The 22637-nt window shown below is 37.3% G+C and overlaps 2 protein-coding genes across 2 annotated transcripts; both read right to left on the reverse strand.

Annotated features, from left to right (window-relative positions):
* Positions 1-110: 110 nt before the first annotated feature.
* LOC106403299 (protein FAR1-RELATED SEQUENCE 5-like) lies at positions 111-3921 on the reverse strand. The gene is made up of 2 exons (XM_048751617.1): positions 3708-3921; positions 111-3118 (listed from the first exon to the last, which is right to left on the reverse strand). The coding sequence occupies exon 2, from the start codon at positions 3109-3111 to the stop codon at positions 616-618; it is 2496 nt and encodes an 831-aa protein (XP_048607574.1). The 5' UTR covers positions 3112-3118; positions 3708-3921; the 3' UTR covers positions 111-615.
* Positions 3922-6940: 3019 nt separating this feature from the next.
* LOC125583972 (gibberellin 20 oxidase 3-like) lies at positions 6941-16675 on the reverse strand. Its single transcript, XM_048751620.1, has 3 exons — positions 11897-16675; positions 9679-10000; positions 6941-9257 (listed from the first exon to the last, which is right to left on the reverse strand). Exons 1-3 carry the CDS (start codon positions 12403-12405, stop codon positions 8967-8969), a joined length of 1122 nt encoding a protein of 373 aa, XP_048607577.1. The 5' UTR covers positions 12406-16675; the 3' UTR covers positions 6941-8966.
* Positions 16676-22637: the final 5962 nt, after the last annotated feature.

Consider the following 22637-nt stretch of genomic DNA (forward strand, 5'->3'; position numbering starts at 1 on the left):
GTAAAATATAATATTAAACAAAACATGTTTGAATACTCTTAGTAGTACTCAAGGAAGTAGTACTATTTCATTCTTCATAGTAATATTTTTGTAAATCAGAACATTTTTTAGTAATACAACCTGAAGAAATTAAATTTATTAGTAATACAAATGTATTTAGACAATTTTAGATTATATATAACACATTGGCATAATTTTTTTAAATAAAATGCGTATTTTCCGAATTTCATCCCATTATGGCCTTCACATCAAGACATTAGTATAGAAGTAGAAGGATGTTTTCTATAGAAATGAGAGGTTTTCAACTAATTTCAGAATTTAAGAGTATTCTATGTCTAATTTGGCAAATAAACACAAATATGACCATATAATCTCGTAATATATGAGATATTTTTTTCTAAAAATAAATAATAAGACGAAAACAAAAGTTTTTTGAAACATGCATACTACATAGTAATTCAAAGTAGTTCAAAGTAGTTCAAGGTAGTCCAAAGTAGTACCTAGTAGTCCATATTACACATAGTAGTTCGCAGTAGTACCGAGTAGTCCATATTACACATAGTAGTTCACAGTAATACCGAGTAGTGCAGTGTTACCTAGTACAAGAGTTCCATGTTACTCAGTGGGGGAAAAAGTACTTCCACATTCAAAATACTCATGCAAACGTCCGCCTCTCCTTCCCCTGCCTCTGCCTCTTCCCCTTCCGCGTCCTCTTCTTCGTCCACGAGATTTTCCGGCTGATGGAAACCTTTGCTTTTGAGTGGGTCCTTTCTTTTTTTCGTATACCGAGGGAAGAACTTTAAGTGCTCGAATCTCATCAGGTATGACCCATTCAGACATATGAGGAACTGGATAAATCGTCCTACAGTATGCCAATGCCCACAACTCCACCAAATAGTATTTTGAACAAAACTCTTGTAGATGAAGATCTCTTCCTACGCTCAAGAACTTGGCAGCAGCAGCAGCATGAACACATGGGATTTTGTCTAGATCAAAACACCTGCAGGTGCACATTTTTCTTGCCAAATCAACCGTATAAATATTTCCGTCACTACCATTGACATTGTACTCAAGGTGGAAGCTGTTTATCTCAACAACATCTAAACACCTCGCTTCCAAACATCTTTTTGACAACTCCTTTTCCACTGTTGGCACAAGCTTCTTTTTGACTGGCATTTCAGCTGCCTTCTTCCTATGTTTGTTAAACCATTCAGTCATTTTCTTGATGATAACATCAATCATCGATAGCATGAAGAATTTCCTCGCTTCCCGAAGAACACCATTAATGGATTCTGCTGCATTAGTTGTGTTAACATTGTATCTGTCTCCTTCAAAGTAACATCTTGCCCATTTTCTCACTTCAACACTTTTCTCCAGATACGCCGCAGCAGAAGGATACCTTCTGGAAAAGGCATCGTAGAGATCATCGAACTCAGCCACTGTATAAGCATGTGCACACTCTGTAAACTTGCTTGCGCAAGCGTCTCTATTGTTGAAAACATGTCCTTTGACATTTTGAGACAAATGCCAGATACAATACCCATGTGCAGCCATTGGGAACACCTCACGTATTGACTTGATCAAGCTCGCATTTCTATCCGAAAGAAACACCAATTCGCCTTCATCTGCTATCACTGACCTCAACTTATTCATAAACCACATCCAGCTTTCGTCTTTCTCACCATCAACTACACCAAATGCGATAGGGTAGTGGTGACGATCCGGATCTTGAGCCGTCGCAACAAGCAGAACTCCACCATAAACATGCTTAAGATGTGTTCCATCCACAATGATAACTTTCCTCATCGCTGCGAATCCTTCTATGGAAGCTCCAAATGCGAAAAATAGATACTTAAATCTTTTTGCCGCATCCACTTCAACATAACTTACTGAGTCAGGATTCTTCAACTTAAGCATGTACATGTAGGAGTGTATCATAGAAAAACTCTCTTCCGGAGTACCTCGGACTTCATTAGCAGCCATCCTTTTTCCTCTCCATGCTGTGGCATACGACACATCAACACCAACCTTGTGGGTAACCATACTGATCAGATCAGCTGGTGTTGGTGTGTCATATCTACCGGGATATTCTTCACTCAAAACAGATGCGACAACATGCGGTGTGCCTCTCCTTCTGTTTCTAAGGGTACTTGTAGTTACTAATGAGCATGTATGAGACTTGTTGTAAGTTCTAATCGTCCAAAGATCTGAATTCTTAAGCTTTACTACACGCAAATACCACTTGCAACCTTCTTTGGCTCCTCGACATTTTGCCACAAATCTCACAGTATCAGACTTCAATGTTTCATACTCAAAACCATTCTTATGTGCACCCCTCTGAACTAGAACTTGCATGGCTACCTTAGTTCTGAATTCTTGACCCTTAACCAAATCGAGACCATCATCCCATTCTTCTTCTACTGCAGCCGTGGCTTCAACTCCTCCTCTTCCAGCTGCAACTCCGGCTCTTGCAGCTCCAACTTCCGCTCCTCCAGCTTCTTCTTCCACTCTTACTTCTGTTCCTTCATACCCATGCTCTAAATTCTCATGCATCTCAATGTCTTCATGTTGTTCGGGTGTGTAAAGCGCGACCACACCATCCATCTCATGATCCTGATCAGTTCCATCTTGCTCAGTGTCATCTTCCTCGGTCCCATCAGAAAGACCAACATAGCTATCATCAGTTTCATCATCATCTTCATCAGAAAGACCAACATAGCTATCATCAGTCTCATCATCATCTCCTAAAAGTGACATACCACCATATGTATCATCCATGTCGCTGCTGATCTCCACATGTAAAACACTTCTACATTTATCATGATTTACTTGCATGAGATAACCCAAAACGTCTTCATCACACCAAATATATGATGGCTTGTTCGAATACAATACCATTGGAAAGTAACTAATCTTCAACATCCCATCTCCATTTGCCTTAATCTTTCTGCATATACTTTCAACCAATTCAGAATACGTAATCTCTTCCACAGCTGTCTTCATCACTAGAGTGTGAATTTCATCTTCTCCCGAGATCCATCTTCTCTCACCCCCATCTTTGATGTAACTTCCTCCGTAATCAAAACATATGATTGTAATAGGTGAGGCCATAGATTTCCTGAAAAAAAAATTATGATGAGTTAACCGTTTAAAGAATCTAAGTTGTCCAAGATCTTTGGTACATACTCTATTTAGTAATACAAGTAATACAAGTAATACAGATTGTAGCTTAGTAGTACTAGTAATTCTAGTATTTTCTATAAATTTTCATTTTTATTGATTTAACCCTTTTAACTAACCCAGGGGGTATTATACAACCCACAATATCGTCTACCAATATTGTAATGTATTATTTTGGTTTAAAACAATGAAAAATAAGTAGAAATATACAAAATAGTCCTAAAAAAACATCATTTTCATACCAATATACCTAAAACTTTAATCTTTCATCGGTTTAAGTATGTTTAATCAACAAATAACATGTTACAAAACCCACATTATCGTCTAACACTATTTTTATGTTTTTTCCTATCAAACTCGTGTTTAAAGAATCGTGTTAAAAGAAGAGAACCTTCTTCAAATTTTATTTTCATTTTTCTTTGAAAACTTTTACGATTTTTACAGCTAAGTTTTTATTTTTTTCGTTACCCATAACACATAGAACATAAGTAGTATATTAGTATGAAAATTTCATGGAAAAATCGTACCAATTTTCGTCAAAATAACCTCCAAAAAACGCCAATGGAGCTTGAAGAGGAAGAAGAATTCGCAGGTGGTTGGAAAAAAGGGAGCAGGATCTGAAAAAAGGGAACAGATGGACACCTGTGGGAAGGAGAGAGGTAGATGGAGTGTGAGGTCGCTTGTTAGGTGTCCATTAATTATGTACTTTATGTGGGAGGATGAGGGGTCCGCTTTCTATTTTTAAAATTAGAAAGTATTTTAAAATTAGAAAGTAAGATGTGGGGTCAGTAAGAAATAGATAATAATATAATAGCTGAGGGTAATAAAGAGAAGGGAAATATGGTAGGTTAGTTAGAAAAGAAGTGGGATATTGAAAATACAAAATTTCCAACTGGATCAATATAGATTACTTTCCAAGAAAATCTGGGTCTAATAATGAATGAATTAATATAAATATATATAATTAAGTAATTTACGGTCATTTTATTTTTTCTTATCATCGCTGGCAACAATTTTCAAAAAAGTACTAGAAGATACTAGATTTTATAACATAGTTTTTGAGAAAGCTTTATTCAACCGGTCTTTTAAATGTACTTATCCATTTTACAAAATAAACATTGTGTGATATTTGATTTCCTTTTGTCTAAGATTTGGGAATAGTTAAGTAAAATTGGATTCTTTATTAAAAAAAACGTTAAATTGGATACTCATATAATATGTGGTTTTCTAATTCTAAGTTTAAAGAAGCGTGATCTACCTATCATTTCAATGATTTGACAATATTATAAGGTTTTAAACGGTGATCAAGAAAATAAGTAGAAATAATAAAAATTTTATCATTTTTTTACAATTTACATCATTCAAAAGAAATATTTATTACTTATGATTCTTTAACATTCTTTAACATTTAAGAAATACAATTATTTTTTATTAAATTAGGAGAAAAATATATTTTTCTCTTATTTTTTCTATTTCATTTCATTTCTTTTTATTCTTCATATTTTTTTAATAGTTACATCCTAAATTTGTGACGGTGAGAGTGACGCATGATATGTTGGTCCATGATACTAATTCCTTATTTGGACTCATTCAGAAGATGACATGTCGTTTGTTTTCTTGCAATCTTGTCAATGTGCTTTTTCTTGGTGGTTTTTTGTTTCGTTTTTTGTATTGATATTTATTCCCAACAAGAAAACAGAGAGTAGGGCAACCAAACATTACATAGACTGATGGACATACAAAAGAAATTTTTACACTTAGACATACTTTTCCTTCTTCCGTATCACTTATACATACTTCCCTCGTGTCCAATACTTTATTAGATTCAAATGACTTAACTATCCCCAAAAATACAAATTAGCTTAGTTACCTTTTTAACTCATATTTTTTTTTATTTTATTTCTTTTACTTATCCCTACCATAACCCACCAACTCATCTCTCTCTTCTTCAGAACCCTAATGTGCTTCCGCCGCATCTCAAGAATCAAACCTTCTCCACCGCCTAGTTAATCTCAGATCTGCGATTCTTTCTTTTTCTCGTTGCGGGACATGTAACGTCGATGCATCTTTCCTCCGTCTAGATGAAGCCATAAACCGCCCTTAATTTGCTTCAATCTTCAAGAATCACCGCCGTTAAGATATCATCTTAAGGCTACACTCCCCACCTTCTCGCCGTAACAGAACTCCTTCATGACGTTTGGCTCCAACTTTCTCAATGTAATGCCATCACGGAACGGGACCATGCGAGACATCTGCGTTTTGTCTACCACAAAATCCCAGTTTCCTTCGTCTCGGCAGATCCATTCACCTGCCATGACCATACAATGCTCGTCCATCTCTTGACCACAAGTAATTAACCATACAATGCTTGTCCATCTCTTGGCCACAAGAAACTTGCAAGACATCTGTGTTTTGTCTACGACAAAATCCCAGTTTCCTTCGTCTCGACAGACCCATTCACCTGCCATGACCATATAATGCTCGTCTATCTCTTGACCACAAGTAATTAACCATACAATGATTGTCTATCTCTTGACCACAAGAAACTAACGACTCATTACTCCCTCACTTTAACATTAACTAGAAAGAAAATCCTTATCTGTGAGAAAGGGCATTTTAGGGAAAGAAAAAAACAAATCCAATAATACACCTCAAGTATAAAGTGCTTAAAGACGTAAATAACCTAACACAAAGTACCCTTTTATGTAACTCTCTCTACATAAAATGGTGTATTGTAAGTATTTGAAAGAGACAATGACGACAAAAAAAAAAGAGAATAAGAAGACAGAAGAGATGCATGTGACGCGGGCCTCTCTTTAGGAAACCGGAGCTCATTGATGGGCCATTGGTAGGCCTTCATAAAAGGAGGTTGATCTTCGCTCACTTTACCTCCACGTGCCGTTCTTTTTAAACGCAGTTACCCAAAACTAGCATCTCCAAAAATACTCTTTATTATAAAGTTTGTAAAACTCTATATTTGAAGTTTGAAGATGTTTTTTCTCTAAAAACAAAACTTCAAATTTCACTTTAATATTATTTTTAATTTACACTATACTCTTTATATTTGTCATAATTAATAGATATCCATAAAACTTTTGTAGATAACTAGCACATATATAAAAATATGATAGTAATATTAATTAATAAAATCTTACAATAAAATATAAAATTATAAATAGAAATACATAATTAAATATTAAAATACAAGAAAAATACCACATTATTACATAAAATTATTTTATTAATGCTCAATTTTCGGTTATACAAAATTTGTTTGGACAATATTTTAGAAGTTCCAGAGAAAATTTATTAGACTATTAGTGTTGTTGTAATATTTAAATTTGTGTAATAATTATGTATTCATGTATATATCTTCTTAAAAAACATTTATTGAGTTTCTTTTGTAATATTTTTGTCATCTAATTCTACTTTTAAAATATTATAAATCTTATTTTGATTTTTAAAAACACTTTTATGTGTAAAGTTTTAATTTATAAAAATAAATTTGAAATATTTAAAATATATAAAAGTTTTAAGGATTAAAACTATGAATGAGAAATACTTCAAATCAAAAATATGATGTATAATTAATTATAAGGACCAAGATGCAAATAAAAAGATGAAACTTCAAATTTAGAGTTTTGAGTAGTAAAACTTCAAATATGAAGTTTCATTTCTTAAAACTCTAAATTTAAAGTTTTGAAGTTTCTTTTTAGAAAGCAAAAAACTCTATATTTGAAATTATAGAGTTTCTTTTGGAGATGTTCTAAATGTTTATATGGTTTTTTTTTGTCAACGTTTATATAGTTTATTATTAGTTACATAAATTTTATCTGTTGAGGGTTCAGTTTCAGAAATGATAAAACGCATCAGACTTTTGTATTATAATTATTTGTTGTTAGAACACCTCCAACGAAATTTTTTAAAGTGTGTTTCTTAGAATAAAAGAATAAAAAATAATCAAAAGAAAAGAGAGAAAATAGACAAAACTTCTAATATTAGGATTTTCTAAAGCTCCACTAAAACTATGTATGACACTTGTAAACAATAGATTGATTGAACTTTTGTTTATAATTAACTTTTAATTTTTAATTATAATTCATTAAAATATTAATATATTTTTTTTGTTTAAGAAATTCTTTGGAGTTCTTATCTAATGTTGCTCTTATAGTGGTCGGAAAAATAAAAGTAATTATAGAACAATCATAATAGATACTTCACATAGTACAAGTGATTTTTTTTTAACTTTATGATGCAGAGTGAGTACCATTATCATCTATACTTTTTTTTGTCAATGAATTCATCATGGTTCGTGTTGTAGAAAGCAAAAACAATTACAAACATTTCTCTAAAACGATTAATCTATAGAGTTGTTTCACTTTATTTGGTACTTTTGGAGGTTTAATTCATTTAAATACTTCAAGAAACTATAATTTAATAACACCGGCTATAAGGTAAAACAATACAAGAAGATAACAAAGAAAAAACACATTGTCTCTTTACTTGGTACAACCCCAGGCCCCTACTCTGTGCCGAATCTAACATAGATTTAGAGACAAAAATAAGAAACATATTTTTCGGCTTATTTTTATTTTTTTCTTCCTTTCCGCCACATCACTGGAGAAAAGAGTTGAAATTATTGGACATCTTGAGGTGAGGTGTGCTTAGAAATGAAAGATACTGTTTCTGGATGATTAAACTAAATGTTTAGAAACTTTTTCCATAACTTTTCAAGTCACAAAGACGTAATTTCTTCTTAACATATGTGAGTTATAGAAGTATTGTGATAATCTTGCCAACACAAAGGAGGAAGCAAACAAAAAGATATTAGTGTGTGATGTGTCGAATATCGAGTTTTGATGTATAGCTGAATCATCAGCAAATACATTTCATGAGAAGCCACCAAGAAAATTATTTAGATGGGCCATTCTTTTGTTTTCTGTATTTTGTTCTCTTGTCTTGACCCTAAAATACAAATAGGCAATCATAAATAAATTAAGATCACCTCTTTTTACAGGAAAAAATGCATTACAAACTGTATCATGTCTTGAGCGAATAAAGTTATAAGAATATTAATTAAAAATCAGAGTGTTGTATAATAGTTGTTAATGTGGGGTTTTCTTTTGGAGTTTTGGTTATAATTCTTGGGCAAATAAAAGTAACTATAAACAAATAACTCTATATTCTTTTTTCATAATACATGTGGAAAAGTTCTATGAAACAAAGTGACTACTAATGTTAGGTGTGCATAAACCTAAAATATTTACTCCGATGGCACATAAACAAGGGGTCCAAAACTATGTGTGCATCCTCTCCAGTATGATGTTTGGAACGTGACAGTTTTGTGAGCTTTTTGCTTAAGATGTTACTTTAACCTTTCTAAATTATTGGATTCAGTTCAGTTAAAATGCGTCCTTTAATGGAACACGTACGATTGAAACCTTTTTCTTTTGTCAAGGGCTGTCTCTTCTTAGTTACATACTCTTTTATCACTTGAGATACAAGGGATCTAATTTTTTTATATTCTTATATATTCATGGATACGTTTTGGAGACAAAACAACATAGATTATAGACTTACAGTAGATGCTCTGGTTATTTAAGGCGGTTGGTTGTTTGGTTAGCTCATACTAATCTTTGGGATTCTTGTTTTTAAGGCGGTTGGTTGCTTGGTTACTATTCTTTATAGATAAACTGTCTGAAGCTCAGAAAACATTAACTGAAATTTCCATTAAAACATTATCAAACCCTTCAATTTGTTTTTTTTTTTTATCTCTCAGTCTCTTTCTAACTTTGTCCGGCAAGTTTGTTGTCGATAACTTCTTTGCTCCTAAGCCAGTCTGAGAACTTTTGAAGAGTGTTCTTGTCGGATCTATAATGCTTCTGCGTGAACTCAAGAAACATGGACCATGTAAAGTTAGGATACAGCCTTTGGCCGGACACTTCTAGTAGCTCCTTCGGTGGTTTCACCACTTTGTCCATTTGTGGACATAAGAAAAATGCTAATGACTTCCTTTCCCTTTCTTTGTTCACCACTGCTCGGTGCAAGCAACTTCTGTATATTCCATTCGTCAACGCCTATAAAAGAAGATACAGACTTTCAATATTCTTCAAAGTTTCTTGCATGATAAGTTTCAGGAAAAATATTTCATATGTATACTACCTGGATAAATTTTTACTTGATGCTATGTCAACACAAAACCAATTTGTAATAACTCGATTAGTCCATATATTTATAAATTACTAGGAGTATACCATGGATACATTTTCGATGAAATGTAATGGTTCCACCATCCTAATAAAGCGACTCACATCTAAAACACGAGACAGTTTTTGTCTTGAGTCTCATGGGTAGTGGGTACAAAATCAATCATTCTCATCATTATGAGATTCTGAATCACGCTTATATATGAGTTTTGGATACACATACAAAATGTCAAAATCTTTGTCTCTTACGTAAAGAAAATGTTAACTTAAAAAAAAATGTTAACTTAATTACCATGAAGGTATCGCCGATGTTAACCACGAATGATTGAGGCTTGGGAGCAATGGATCTCCACTGGTTCTCCACGAAAACCTGAAGACCACCGACGTGGTCTTGATAAAGTATGGTTAGAGAAGTCGGGTCGGTGTGGGGTCCTGTCCCTAATGTATGGTTTGGCTGCTTGCATGGCGGATAGTAATTCAACCTAAGTATCGAATCGTTATCTCGGTAAAACTCTCTCATATAGCGTCTTTCGATCCCAAGACTCATTCCAAGAAACTCTATGATATTTAGCGAAAGAGTGTTCATCGCCTCTGAGTATTCATGAAACACAGTTCTGCATGAAACAATCACAAAATAAATATTATTAACTAGATTAGTCACATATATATCTATTCGTGGGATGTCAATATTAATGTCATGCAGATCAACCCGTGTCCAAGTACCCAATCCATAGTGCATTCAACTTTTTTTACGGATTGTATATATATGATAAACGAGAGAGCATAGATAAATATATTTTACACTACTCTAATCATTTAAATTATTTTCATATAGTATATTTATTTTAATAGTAATCCAACACTTGTGTACATGAATTAACATAGTTGGGAATATCAAATATATAATAAATTGAGATAAAAAAGGCAAGGATCACTCAATAGCTTACTATATCAACTAATACAAAGAAAATGAAGGTTAAAGTGTTGGGATAGTTGATTACAAGATTCACTAATTGTGTTTGATATTTCATTGTGCTTAATGTAATAATTAGCTTCTAAAATTTCTAAAAAACATGAAAACATAATATTTTTAAGATGTCTTTTTTGTTCTTGTTTTTCTATTTTTCTCTTCATTTGTATTTGAAATTCCTTAAATTATTTTGTTATAGATAATAAAATATATAAGAAAATATTTGTGTTTCAAGTTATTCATTATCTTTATAGTCTATTAAAACTCTTAATTTTACAAATGTTAAACTAGCCAACTTGCGTCTAAGTAGCTAGAGCTGGAAATTTTAGTTTTTACCTGCGGGTTCCGCTCCGTTTGACCCGCTGCAGGGCAGGTGGGGGTCGGCCATTTCGAAAAATTCAACATGCAGGTGCGGGTGCGGGTCGAGTCGATTCTACACGGGGCGGGTGTAGGTCGGTCGATTTTGAATCGCGGGTACCCGCTAACCCGCAAAAAAAAAAATTCAAAAAATAATATATATTTTCGTAAAAATATATAAAATACTATAAATTCAGAAAATAATATATAATTTAATTATTTTATTAGAAAAATAAGTATTATATAATTAAAATAATTATTTTATTAAAATTTATATTACCCGCAGGTTACCCGCAAACTTGGGCGGAGCGGGTGTGGGTATGTGAATCTTTCTTTGCGGGTCATGCGGATCGAAGTTTTGAGTGAAAAAAATGGGTCGATCCGCGGGTTGGCGGGGCGGGCAGGACGGGTTGACCCGCGAACCCAGTTCTATAAGTAGCCTAATCCGCTGCGGATTCGATTTTATTTTGGTTAGTGCGGACCAGCCCACCACAGATTACAGTTTGTATATACATGTCCAGATCTGCTCCGATACTAGGTTACTCGGACATAACCTGCGGGTTGCAGTCCACTTTGACATCTCAGTATATTTGTTTTAAAAAACAATGAGGAAGAAGATTGTATTACATTTAAAATAAATAGATGTAGATACTAAAAATAAAAATAAAAATAATGTATGATACACTTGTATTCTTATTCAGTTTTTATATTGTCTTTTTTTTTATAACTATAGATCTCGAACCACTCACTGACAAGACTACTAGTCCCATGAGAAAATCGATACTTATCATTTAAATTTTAAAACGTACATTGTCGCCAACCAATTTTAAAACAACGCGAGGAAATTTGAACCACGATTTATCAATTTCTTGTATGAATTCTTTTAATCATCAAACTACCATAAGTTTTATTTTTTGGATAAAATATTTTCATATAAGTTAGTTAAAACATATATGATTTACTAGTTTATAAATAGTTCTAGATGGCTGATCAATACTTCTCTGTATTTGAACGATTAATGTTTAAGATTTATACATATTCTTATCTATCATTTACTAGTTTAGTTTAGTTTTATTTTTATTGGTATACAATTCATATTTTAAATTTATATTTTAGTTTTAAATCAAATTGAATTAAATAAAATCTAAAACATCTTTTCCAAATACGGAAGGTGTATTATTACCCAAACTCTTCGTTCCCGTCTCCCATTGTCTTAGAAACGTAATCTTTAACTGTTTCCGTGCCGCTCCTGAGCTTCTCCTCAGCAGAGAATCTAAACGTCAACGTTTCCTTCCACGGAAGCTCCGAGTAGAAGCTATCGGCGTAACCGGAGATCTCACCCCATTTCCTCTTGGCTTTCTGTTTCTCCGATGCCGGCAAGTCAAAAAACGTTCCCATACACTTGTAGGCACGTGCTAATATCCCCTCCTGAACTCCATGGTTTGTGACGAGGAAGAAGCCGTGAAGCTTCGCAGCTTCGGACACGAGCCTAAACGCTTGAGAAGTCGCGACATGGTCGTCTTGTCCGGAGAGAAAACTGGAGATGTCGAGGATAGGGACTTGGAGCTCTTTGATGTCGGTGGAAGGTTTGTCTTCGTCGGACCATACGTATTCCGATGGTATGTTGCTTGGTTGGTTGTTTACGACTTTTGCATCGAAGCCTGGATGGGGAAGATTTGTAATGGAGGACATATTGCAGTTTATTTATATGATTATGGTAGAAACTTTCGGAATTATATTTTATGCACTTTGAAAGCTTTTCTCTCGACACTTTGTTGAGATGGCATTTATAGGAGTCGCCATGAAGAGTAATATTAGGTCAAATCTGGAATTTTGTTTATTTTTAAGTTTTATTTGGAGTTCTTAAAAGAAACCACCTTTAAAGTTGTGAGTCTTGACATAAAAACGACGTATATGTATTCTGTTAAATATAATTTGTTTTCTACTCATAAAATATGAGATATTAACATATACTTTAGTCTTGGACACTTGCACTTTTAGATACTTTGTGCTGGTAGTGTACTTTAGACTTGCTTTTTTATTTTGTTTACAAAATTGCCCTTGGTTGGAAAGAGATAGATAAGACCAAAAAGATACCAGTTTCGTTTGTTTCTTTTAAAACACAAGTCACGTTCTCAATTATTTATTAATAAATGTTTCCCTTCTGTTCTCTCTCCTTCAGTTACATTCCTTTCTTATTTAACTCACCTTAAACACTTCATTTGGGATTCATGTGGTCAGAAAAGAGAGGATGCTAACCACATCCCACGATGTGTACCTCTTCATTATTCAACCAATATGATGTTGAGTGTTTTGCCAACCAAACTCATTATCAAATATCCGTGGATGTATGAAAACTACCATAATACTCACGGCATGCTCACCAACCCGAACTCCTCTCCACTAAGGTAACAACCAAATAACATGTAACAACATAACATTCATACCACACCACACCACCTCTGACCCCAATTATCGTACTACCTGACCACGATGCCGCTACCCCTAAACAACAAACCCCAACACAGCTCACTGGTTCCACTCATCTAGTGACCACATCATTGATGTTGCTGACCACATGTTTCCTACCCCTGACCACACGATCAATGTTGACAGTACATATGAGATTGAATCGCTTCCTCTAAAACATGTATGCTGCAAAGATCCGTTCGGGTAGTTTGCAATTTGTCCGGGAAGCCTCGTCGGTAATTAGACAAGCAGAAAGGTGGAATGAATTCAGGGTTTACAATCGAAAAGGAGATAGAAAGATTGCATAAAGCTGAAACCTTTGATTCTTGAGCTGCGGCGGTGAGAAGGAAATTGACGAAATCTAGGGTTCCTAAGAAGACAGAGATGAAAAAGCGGATGCAATTGGGTTACGGTGAGGTAAAAATAAAAAGAAATCTAAATTAAAAAAAAGTAACTAAGCTAGTTGTAGTTTTGGGGTAGCTTGGTCATTCTCCCCTAGTAAAGTACTGGACATGAAGAGAGTATGTCCAAGTGATATGAAAAAGGAAAAAGTATGTCTACATGTAAAATTTTCATAAAATATTGTCATTTAAAATATAAATAGTTTATTAGCCATACTAAAATAGACATATATCATATCAATAATAATATTAAACCGGTTAATCTAACTATTTCAACATCACAGTAGAAACAAACAGATTTAATTAAATAAAAACAAATCAATATCCATGTACCGAAAATAGAGTTACTGTTTTATTACAGTTTTTGCCTTTAATTTCTTAAACAGCCTTTACCTTTTATTAACGATTTAAAGTTATGTTTTTGGTTCCGTTATATCATTTTGTCCCCTATTAATTTACTCTTATTCAACTAATCCCTGCGACTAACATCACCACTATTATATGAGATAACATAATTAGCTTGATATTACATCACACCTAGTGTCTTCAGGTGTACAATATTTAACTCATATTAAATACATTTTATCTCATAACTCTCAGTGTAGTGTAGTTATATCCCTTGCTTTTGCATAAACATATTGTACGGATCTTTGATCGATTTGTGTTAAACCTCACTTACTCTCTTGTGCGAATCACGTGTGTATGAACAAGTAAAGACACAAATAAATTGTTTATCCGGTATTCAACTCACTCTTCGATGTGAAAAGCTACTATGCTCACCGAATCTAGGATGGACCAGCAACTTTCACTAAGATCTCAGTTCAAACTCGAGCTCACTCGTGTACAATGGTTTGTTCTTTTATTCTCAATACAATCTCTCTCACTTTTTCTCTCAAGACTCAGAAGAAGATAACTTAGGATCTAACAACCCATACTCCGTCGTTTTAATGATCATGTATGCATGTGTATTCCCGATTCAATAATTAGCAATCACCTAAACCAGCCTCTGATTTTCTTGGATATATTGTACCATCATATAATCTTGATTAAGAATATATTCAATTCTCCCCCTTGTCCTTCATCAGATTTTTGACCTTAGTTCCTTCAAACTTTAAAAACCCGAGTAACGCTCACTCTTTCTTTACAATCCTTTGTGAATACTCCCCAAGCTTCATATCTCATATCCTTCAAAGAAAACCTTCTTTGCTTCTTCTCTTAAAGCCTATACCCGAATCAATTTCTTTTGACTTGCCAATTTGTAAGACAATATATCTACTGAAGTATAAGGAGTCACAATCTTCACTACATTCACCCAACCTTCACTTATCAAGTCTCTTACGAAATGATACTTGACCTGAACATGTTTTGTTCTCCCGTGAAACACTGCATTTTTTGCTAAAGCAATGACGCCATGTGAGTCACAATACACACTAAATGCTCCTTGATCAAAACCCAACTCATTCATCAAGCCTCTTAATCATACTGCCTCCTTAGCTGCCTCTGACAAAGCAATATACTCTGACTATGTTGAAGATAATGGTACTACATCATGCATGCTTGATCTCCAGCTAACAAAATTTCCTCCAAGCATGAAAACAATACCTGTCGTAGACCGCCTCTTATCCATGTCCAATCATAGTTTGCATCAACATAACCTTTAACCACAAAGAGTCCTTCTTTTCTGTAGCAAAGCTTAGTATCCAAAGTGATGCAACCAGGGTCTAACTAGAAGCTAACTTGGAAGAGGAAGGACATAGTTAGTGGATGCAACCCCGTGGATGTAACCATGTGGATGGAACCCGTGGATGCATCTCTGTGGATGCCAAACCTGTGGATAAACCTGAGTGAATGCAACAATCAAGTGACTATGAAGCTGACTTGGAGCTAAATGGACTTGGTGATACTCAAACTCGTACCCAAACTGAAGATGGACCAGACATGACTTCCTCAGCCCAAAACGACCCATTCTCTTTCTCTAATGGGCCTATTACGAGATCTCAGACCAGGAATTTGAAGAATGCAATTGTTTGTTTGGTTTATCCTAAACTAAAGCCAAATGAAGATGAAGATCAAGTCAAGGAACCAACTCAACTCTTCAATCTTTCAGTCTATGGACTTATTTAGTTTTTCTAAGTATTTTCTTGTTTTTGCAATTTAGGACTTTTCACCTTCCCTTTGGACTTTTCGATTTCTTCTTCTCTACTTAAGCACTCTTTTGTTTCAGAAACAAAATAATTACCTTTTTAATCAAAAACTTTTCTTTGAAACTTTTGATTCCTTTGTATCACAAGAAGGGTATTTGTTGAAAGTATTGGACAATTTTGGGATGGATCAAACGAATTAAGTTGGTATTCCAATGGAGATTCATTTCAAATTAAAAATGGCTACAAACAAAGGAGACTGAGGAACATGTAGAGGAGATGGAGTTAATTCATATAGAAGAGAAGACGGAAGTGTGATGTATGTAATGATAGGAATGAGACCAGATTTGGCATTTGCAGTAGGGCTTGTGTGTAGGTACATGAGTAACCTTATCAAGGAGCACTAATCAGCTGTAAGGTGGATACTTAGATATATCAGAGCTTCCTTGTGATGAATCTCTTATGAAGAGATCATTTGTCCCTGATTTTGAAGGATGATCTGATGGTTTGAAAGAGAATGGATCGGTTTTGAACTGATGGTGGTGGAATCTTGATAGATGGTTTTCAGTGAGGATCTATGAACTGGTCAACACTTGTGTAGATGCGCCAGTGATCGTGAGAGACGTTTCCACAAACAATGATCAAGGGAAAAGTGCTTTGCAGAGAATTAACTCCTAAGCAATTGATGTTTAGTGATGAACAAACGATTGACAGATTTAAAAGAGTTTTTTTGATTAAAAGGGGAATGATTTTATTCATGGCTATTTAGGTCTTTTTATAGTCTTACAAGTTGTAGAAACCAAAAAAACTTAGGTAAAAACAAGACACCGAAAATTGCAAGCAAAGACTTGACTGAATTAATATTTTACTGATACGTAGACTACCCTTTGGCCTCCCACGATCTTGGTTTATTCTAGAGCTATCTTGGTCTTTACTTGATTGTTGCATCCATTCAGGTTTATCCACAAGTGCGGCATCCACTGAGATGTATTCACGGGGTTCTGCATCCAAAGAATTGCATCCACGGGGTTGCATCCAGTCACTATTCTTCTTCTTCCAAGTTAGCTTATGGTTCTATCAGCCAGATGAAGATATATGCTCACTGCAGCACATCTACAACTCGACTTAATGGCTCAGGCCACGGTTTCCAGCTCATCAGTAGGGTCCCTCCATGCTCACTGTAGCACCTCGACACATCATGCTCACTGTAGCATATTGACATGTCTACCATCTGTTCCGGCCATGTGCCCTCTAGAACATATGACTCTTACTAACTACCGAGCTACGTGCTCCCAAGGCTACATGCCCATTAGGCCATGTTCCCACTACAGCCCCGTGCTCCCAAGGCTACGTGCCCATTAGGCCATGTGCCTACTAGAGCCCCGTGCTCCCAAGGCTACGTGCCCATTAGGCCATGTGTCCACTAGAGACTCGTGCTCCCAAGGCTACGTGCCCATTAGGCCATGTGCCCACTAGAGCCCCGTGCTCCCAAGGCTACGTACCCATTAGGCCATGTGCCCACTAGAGCCCCGTGCTCCCGTGCCCATTAGGCCATGTGCCCACTAGAGACCCGTGCCCATTAGGCCATGTGCCCACTAGAGCCCCGTGCTCCCAAGGCTACGTGCCCATTAGGCCATGTGCCCACTAGAGCCCCATGCTCCCAAGGCTACATGCCCATTAGACCATGTGCCCACTAGAGTCCCGTGCTCCTAAGGCTACGTGCCCATTAGGCCATGTGCCCACTAGAGCCTCGTGCTCCCTAGGCCACATGCCTCCATCAGGCTACGTGCCTCCATTAGGCTCCGCGCCCATCTAGGCTCCGTGCCTCCATATACATGAACTACGAACGGTTTGATCCCCCACTGAAGGGTACGTAGGCAATCCCCACTGAAGGATGCAGCTATAAATCCATATATATGAACTACGAACGGCTTGATCCTTCACTGAAGGGTATGTAGGCAATCCCCACTGAAGGATGCAGCTATAAACCCAAACACCTTCCACGGTTCCACACCTGGATGCTCAGGGACCGCCCCTAATGGTCGGAACCATCAACTACAGATCAGGAGACACCCAAGGACCGACCCTGGTAGTCGGAACTATCGATCATAGATCAAGAAGACCCTGGGATCTTCACTATCGGTAAGCGGCCCCCGCCCAATGACCAAAATCCCCTGCTGCTACTAAGCCACCGACGACATATACTGGCCCATACCCATATGGCAGTATCCTAAGAGCAGGATCTCCTGGTTTATCAACTATCAAAGCAGGAGAATACACTCAACGACATGTCTCCTTCCTCCTATCATTCCGTAGAGCTGAGCACGGATCGCTTGTACACAAAAATACCCTAACACTTCGGGCTTTTATGTTTCGGGCTTCCCATCTCTCTCCGGGGAGCTCGCCATCTTTTATGTAGTTAAATATTGGGACTCTCCAGTCTGGTCTGGCCTCAAGTTCTTTTCGGAAAGCTTCGTGTGCTTCGCTGTTAGTTTCATGAACGACCTCTTAGTCCTGAGGTTGCGGCCCTCCTAGTCCTGACGAGTTGCTCGCTAGAGGGAGGTCGATCGTCGAGCTCGCTGTTGGTTTCGTCGTCGAGATTCTGGTTTGCTCTCTAGGCTTTGCTTCGTGTCATGATTGCGCCGATGCGAGGAGGATTATCCCCTTGAAGGTCGGTTAATTTGCATGGAAGGTCTATGATGGGCTTCTCTATTCCTTTTACTGGTTTTACTCTCCTTATTGTCGACTTGGAAGTCGAAGCTAGCGCGGTTAGAGCGTCGGCCGACGTGTTATCTCCTCTTGGGATTATCGTGAGCTCGAATTTGTCGAGCTGCTGAGCGATCTCTCGTAGAATTGCAAGATATGCCTCCATTCTTTCGTGTTTTGCTTCATATTCTCCATGGAATTGGCTCGTGACTAACAGCGAGTCGCTGAAGGCGCTAATTTCTCGGGCGCCGACGCTTCGTGCGAGTCGTAAACCGGCGATCAGGGATTCGTATTCGGCTTCGTTGTTTGATGCACTGAATCCCAGGCAAAATGATTGTTCGATCATTTCTCCTGTCAGGGATTCAAGTTGTATTCTGATCCTAGATCCTTGTCTCGACGAGGCCCCATCAACGTGTAATTTCCATGTTTAGGTATTCAATCTCGCGTTAACCTCCTTCAGGACGAGTTCGATGACGAAATCAGCTAGTACCTGTGCTTTCGAGCTCGTTCGTGGTTTGTACTCGATGTCGTATTCGCTGAGCTCGAATGCCCATTTTGTCAATCTTCCAGATTGGCTTGGACTGTGGAGTACTGTTCGTAGGGGTTGCGATGTCATAACTGTGATCGAATGCGACTGGAAGTAGGGTCTTAATTTTCGAGCCGCGGTTACCACTGCTAGCGCTAGCTTTTCCATTACGGGGTATCTAGTTTCGGCGTCGACCAGTGATCTACTTACATAGTATATCGGTCTTTGTTCTCCACTTTCTTCGCGGATTAGCACTCCGCTTACTGCGTGTTCGGAAGTTGCGACGTATAAAAAGAGGGTCTCTCTTATGATCGGTTTTGATAGTACGGGCAGCTCGCTGATATATGCCTTAAGTTCTTTTAGGGCGGAGTCGCATTCGGTGTTCCATTCGAACTTCTTATTTTCTTTCAATAGCTTGTAGAAACGAAGGCATCTGTCGGTTGACCAGGAGATGAAACGATTTAATGCAGCTATTTTGCCGGTGAGGCGTTGTACCTCTCGGATAGACCTCGGAGGTAGGGTATCGATGAGCGCCGCGATCTGTTTCGGGTTAGCTTCGATTCCCCTTTTAGTCATGAGGTATCCGAGGAACTCTCCGGAGGCTACTACGAAAGTGCATTTTGTAGGGTTTAGTTTTATTCCGAACTTGTAGAGAATGTTAAAGCACTCCTGGAGCTGGAGAACGTGGTCGCTGGCTCTTGATGACTTTACTAGCATGTCATCTATGTAAACTTCCATCGCTCTTCCGAGTTGCGTGGAGAACATCTTATTTACTAATCTTTGGTAAGTGGCTCCGGCGTTCTTTAATCCGAATGGCATCACTTTGTAGCAGTAGGTGCCCCGCTCGGTGATGAAGCTCGTTTTTTCTTGGTCGTCGGGGTTCATAAGGATCTGATTATAGCCGGAAAATGCATCCATGAAGGAAAGTAGTTCGTGTCCAGATGTGGCTTCTACCAGCCGGTCGATGTGTGGTAATGGGAAGCTATCTTTTGGGCATGCTTTGTTGAGATCGGTGAAATCGATGCACACTGTCCATTTTCCATTTTTCTTTTTTACTATGACTGGATTTGCGAGCCAGTCAGGGTATTGGACTTCGCCAATGGAACCAATTTTTAGGAGCTTGTCTACTTCGTCGTTTACAGCCTTGGCTCGTTCGGGTCCTAGCTTTCTTCGTTTATGTTTGACAGGCTTAAACGTAGGGTCGATGTTTAGGTCGTGGGAGGTGATACTGATGTCGATTCCGGGCATGTCTGTTGCGAACCATGCGAATGTTTTGATATTTTGCATGAAGAAAGACAAAAGATCGTACCTGACTTCAGGAGGGAGATCGTTTCCGATGTTGACGCCTTTTTCTAGGGAGCTTTCTTCCAGAGCGACGATGCTCGATAGGTCTCTGGCGGGGTCTTTTACCGTGAGATCATGGACGAGTGAGACGTTTTCTCCTTGCAGGGGCATCCTTTGGAATCCGGTCATATAGCAGGCTCAGAATTGTTTATGGCTCCTGCGTATGGTTTTTTCGCTGGTCGGTGATAAAAACTTCAAGCACTGGTGGTAAACCGAAGGGACCGCTTCATCTGGTGTAGCCGGGGACGTCCTACGATGGCGTCGAAGGGCATGAAATGATCGACTATGGTGAACCGGGTCTCCAGTTCGACGTCGTATGTTTTGGTGGTTAGTGGCACGATCCCGAGTGTCCGGACCGACTTTCCTTTGAAACTATTGAGGTGAGTTGTTTCATGATCGATTACTGGGGTCGGTTGGCTAATCGATCGCAGTGTCTTTTGTGAAACGATGTTGACGGCGCTTCCGGTGTCGACGAGGACCTTCGAGAAGATGGTACTCGCAAGCTCCAACGTGATGACTAGGGCATTGTCGTGGGGCATGTCGAGCTTAGCGATTTCGTGTTCGTGGAAATTTATAGTCTTGACTTCGCATATTATCTCTTAGGATGGCGCGACGCCCGACTCGTTAGTTGCTTGTCGCGAGGTATCAGATCGTTTGTCACCAGAGAGACAATCATATCTTTGGAGAGAGATGCTTTGATCCTTCGTGTCGTGGACGATTTTTTACGACTTCCGTTTTCCCGATCTAGAGAGGTCGAGATTGATCGATTTGATGCAGTCGGATCGTGCGTGATTAGGATCCATTGTCGCGCTTAGGAAACTTAGATCGGTTTCTTAGCAAAGACGTTTTTCGTTTATCTTCCACACAGTTGGCGCCAAAATGTAGATCCTAAAATCTACACTAAGTATTTGATAGTGATTGGGAGTTTAATCTAGGGAAGATAAATGATATAGGCAACGATATCTTTAGAACACAACAATGTAATCAGTTTCCAGTAGGCAAAAATAGACTTTTATTGATGAATAAGATCGAATACAACAAGTTAAACAAGATCGTATGTTACAAACAAGATCGTTAAGAGAAAGGATCTAAAGATGGATGAAAAGAAGGTCGAAGTATGAGTGTAGCTCTCTCTAGGGTTTTCAACGTGTCTTCTTCCTTATGCATTGATCCCTTCTTATAACGGGCTGCTCCCGTGATGCTCGTAACCGTTCCGCGATCTCCATTTTCTTGGATCGATCTTCTTCCTGCTTCGTCGAAGTTGGATTTCTTTCGTGGTCGCGTAGTCCAAGCCATTCGGACCCAATTACTTAGCTGACCAATATTGGGTCCAACGGGTATGTATTGTGTCTTCAATGGATGTCAAGAATTGTCTTTGAAGAGTCAGAGCTGAACTTGTTTCATAGGAGATTTTTAAAAGAAACACACCAAAATCTCTTGAAAAATATGTGCTAGCACAGAACGTTTGCGCAAGAACCATACTGAAACATTTTAGGAAATTTCGCAGGAAAAAGTATAATATATACGTTCACACTTTGGCATATAGATCTAACATCAACAGAGTTTGGAAAATAGTTTAAAGATTTGAAAAATGTTTAAAAGAAACTCTATGATCTTCATAATACTTATGAGTTAGAATTCAGTAGGAAAAATGAAGAACAAATTCTTCCCTCTTTTAGAAAAGGGAAAATTGTGAAACCATACTATAAACAAATATAAATATTAAAAGAAATTTTTTCTTAAATGAGTAATTCAATTTCCACAATGTTTCCTGGGTAATTTTGTACAGAGGTGCTAAAACTTGAAATAATTTTTGGTAATTATTGTCTATTTGCTATTTGTATATTGATATTAGAAAGTAAATCCTTGGTTGAAATATCAAATCTCTATAATTTCATTTCCAGTGTACACATGACATATAAGAATCACATATTTGAAATTAGATTATAATGATGGCTCAAGAGGTGACTCAAACCAAAGTCTCGCAAGGCCATCAAAATCACTGACGTAACATTTTTTTTTAAGGTCTTTCATATTTTACATTGTGCAAAGCCAAAATGTCTGACCTGAGATACATAAGCCTAGGTTGCGTCTCATTTCTTGTAGCAGTTGAATATGGAAGGTAGGAATGAGCCTCAACCTCATGGTCTGATCCAAATCCTCTAACTAAATTTGTTCTTTTGAATCTGTTCCTTGCAGCATTCCCCTCGACGTTATCTTCTCCACAAACTGTTCAGTCTCTCTAATTCGAATGAATGAATCTCACCAACGATCCCCTCTACTTGTGCCTGATAGGCATATCAAAGGTTTCTGTTAAGAATCAGTCTAAAAGGAAAA

The sequence above is a fragment of the Brassica napus genome, chromosome C3 (genome assembly GCF_020379485.1).
Source record: "Brassica napus cultivar Da-Ae chromosome C3, Da-Ae, whole genome shotgun sequence".
NCBI classification, from domain to species: domain Eukaryota; kingdom Viridiplantae; phylum Streptophyta; class Magnoliopsida; order Brassicales; family Brassicaceae; genus Brassica; species Brassica napus.

Bases quoted from the DNA above. Each gene is read 5' to 3' on its own strand.
- LOC106403299 (XM_048751617.1), bottom strand. From the start codon at position 3,111: ATGGCCTCACCTATTACAATCATATGTTTTGATTACGGAGGAAGTTAC.
- LOC125583972 (XM_048751620.1), bottom strand. From the start codon at position 12,405: ATGTCCTCCATTACAAATCTTCCCCATCCAGGCTTCGATGCAAAAGTC. The intron at 10,001-11,896 runs GTAATAATACAC...TGTTTCATGCAG, and splicing joins GACGGGAACGAAGAGTTTGG to AACTGTGTTTCATGAATACT. The intron at 9,258-9,678 runs GTAATTAAGTTA...CTTCTTTTATAG, and splicing joins ACATCGGCGATACCTTCATG to GCGTTGACGAATGGAATATA.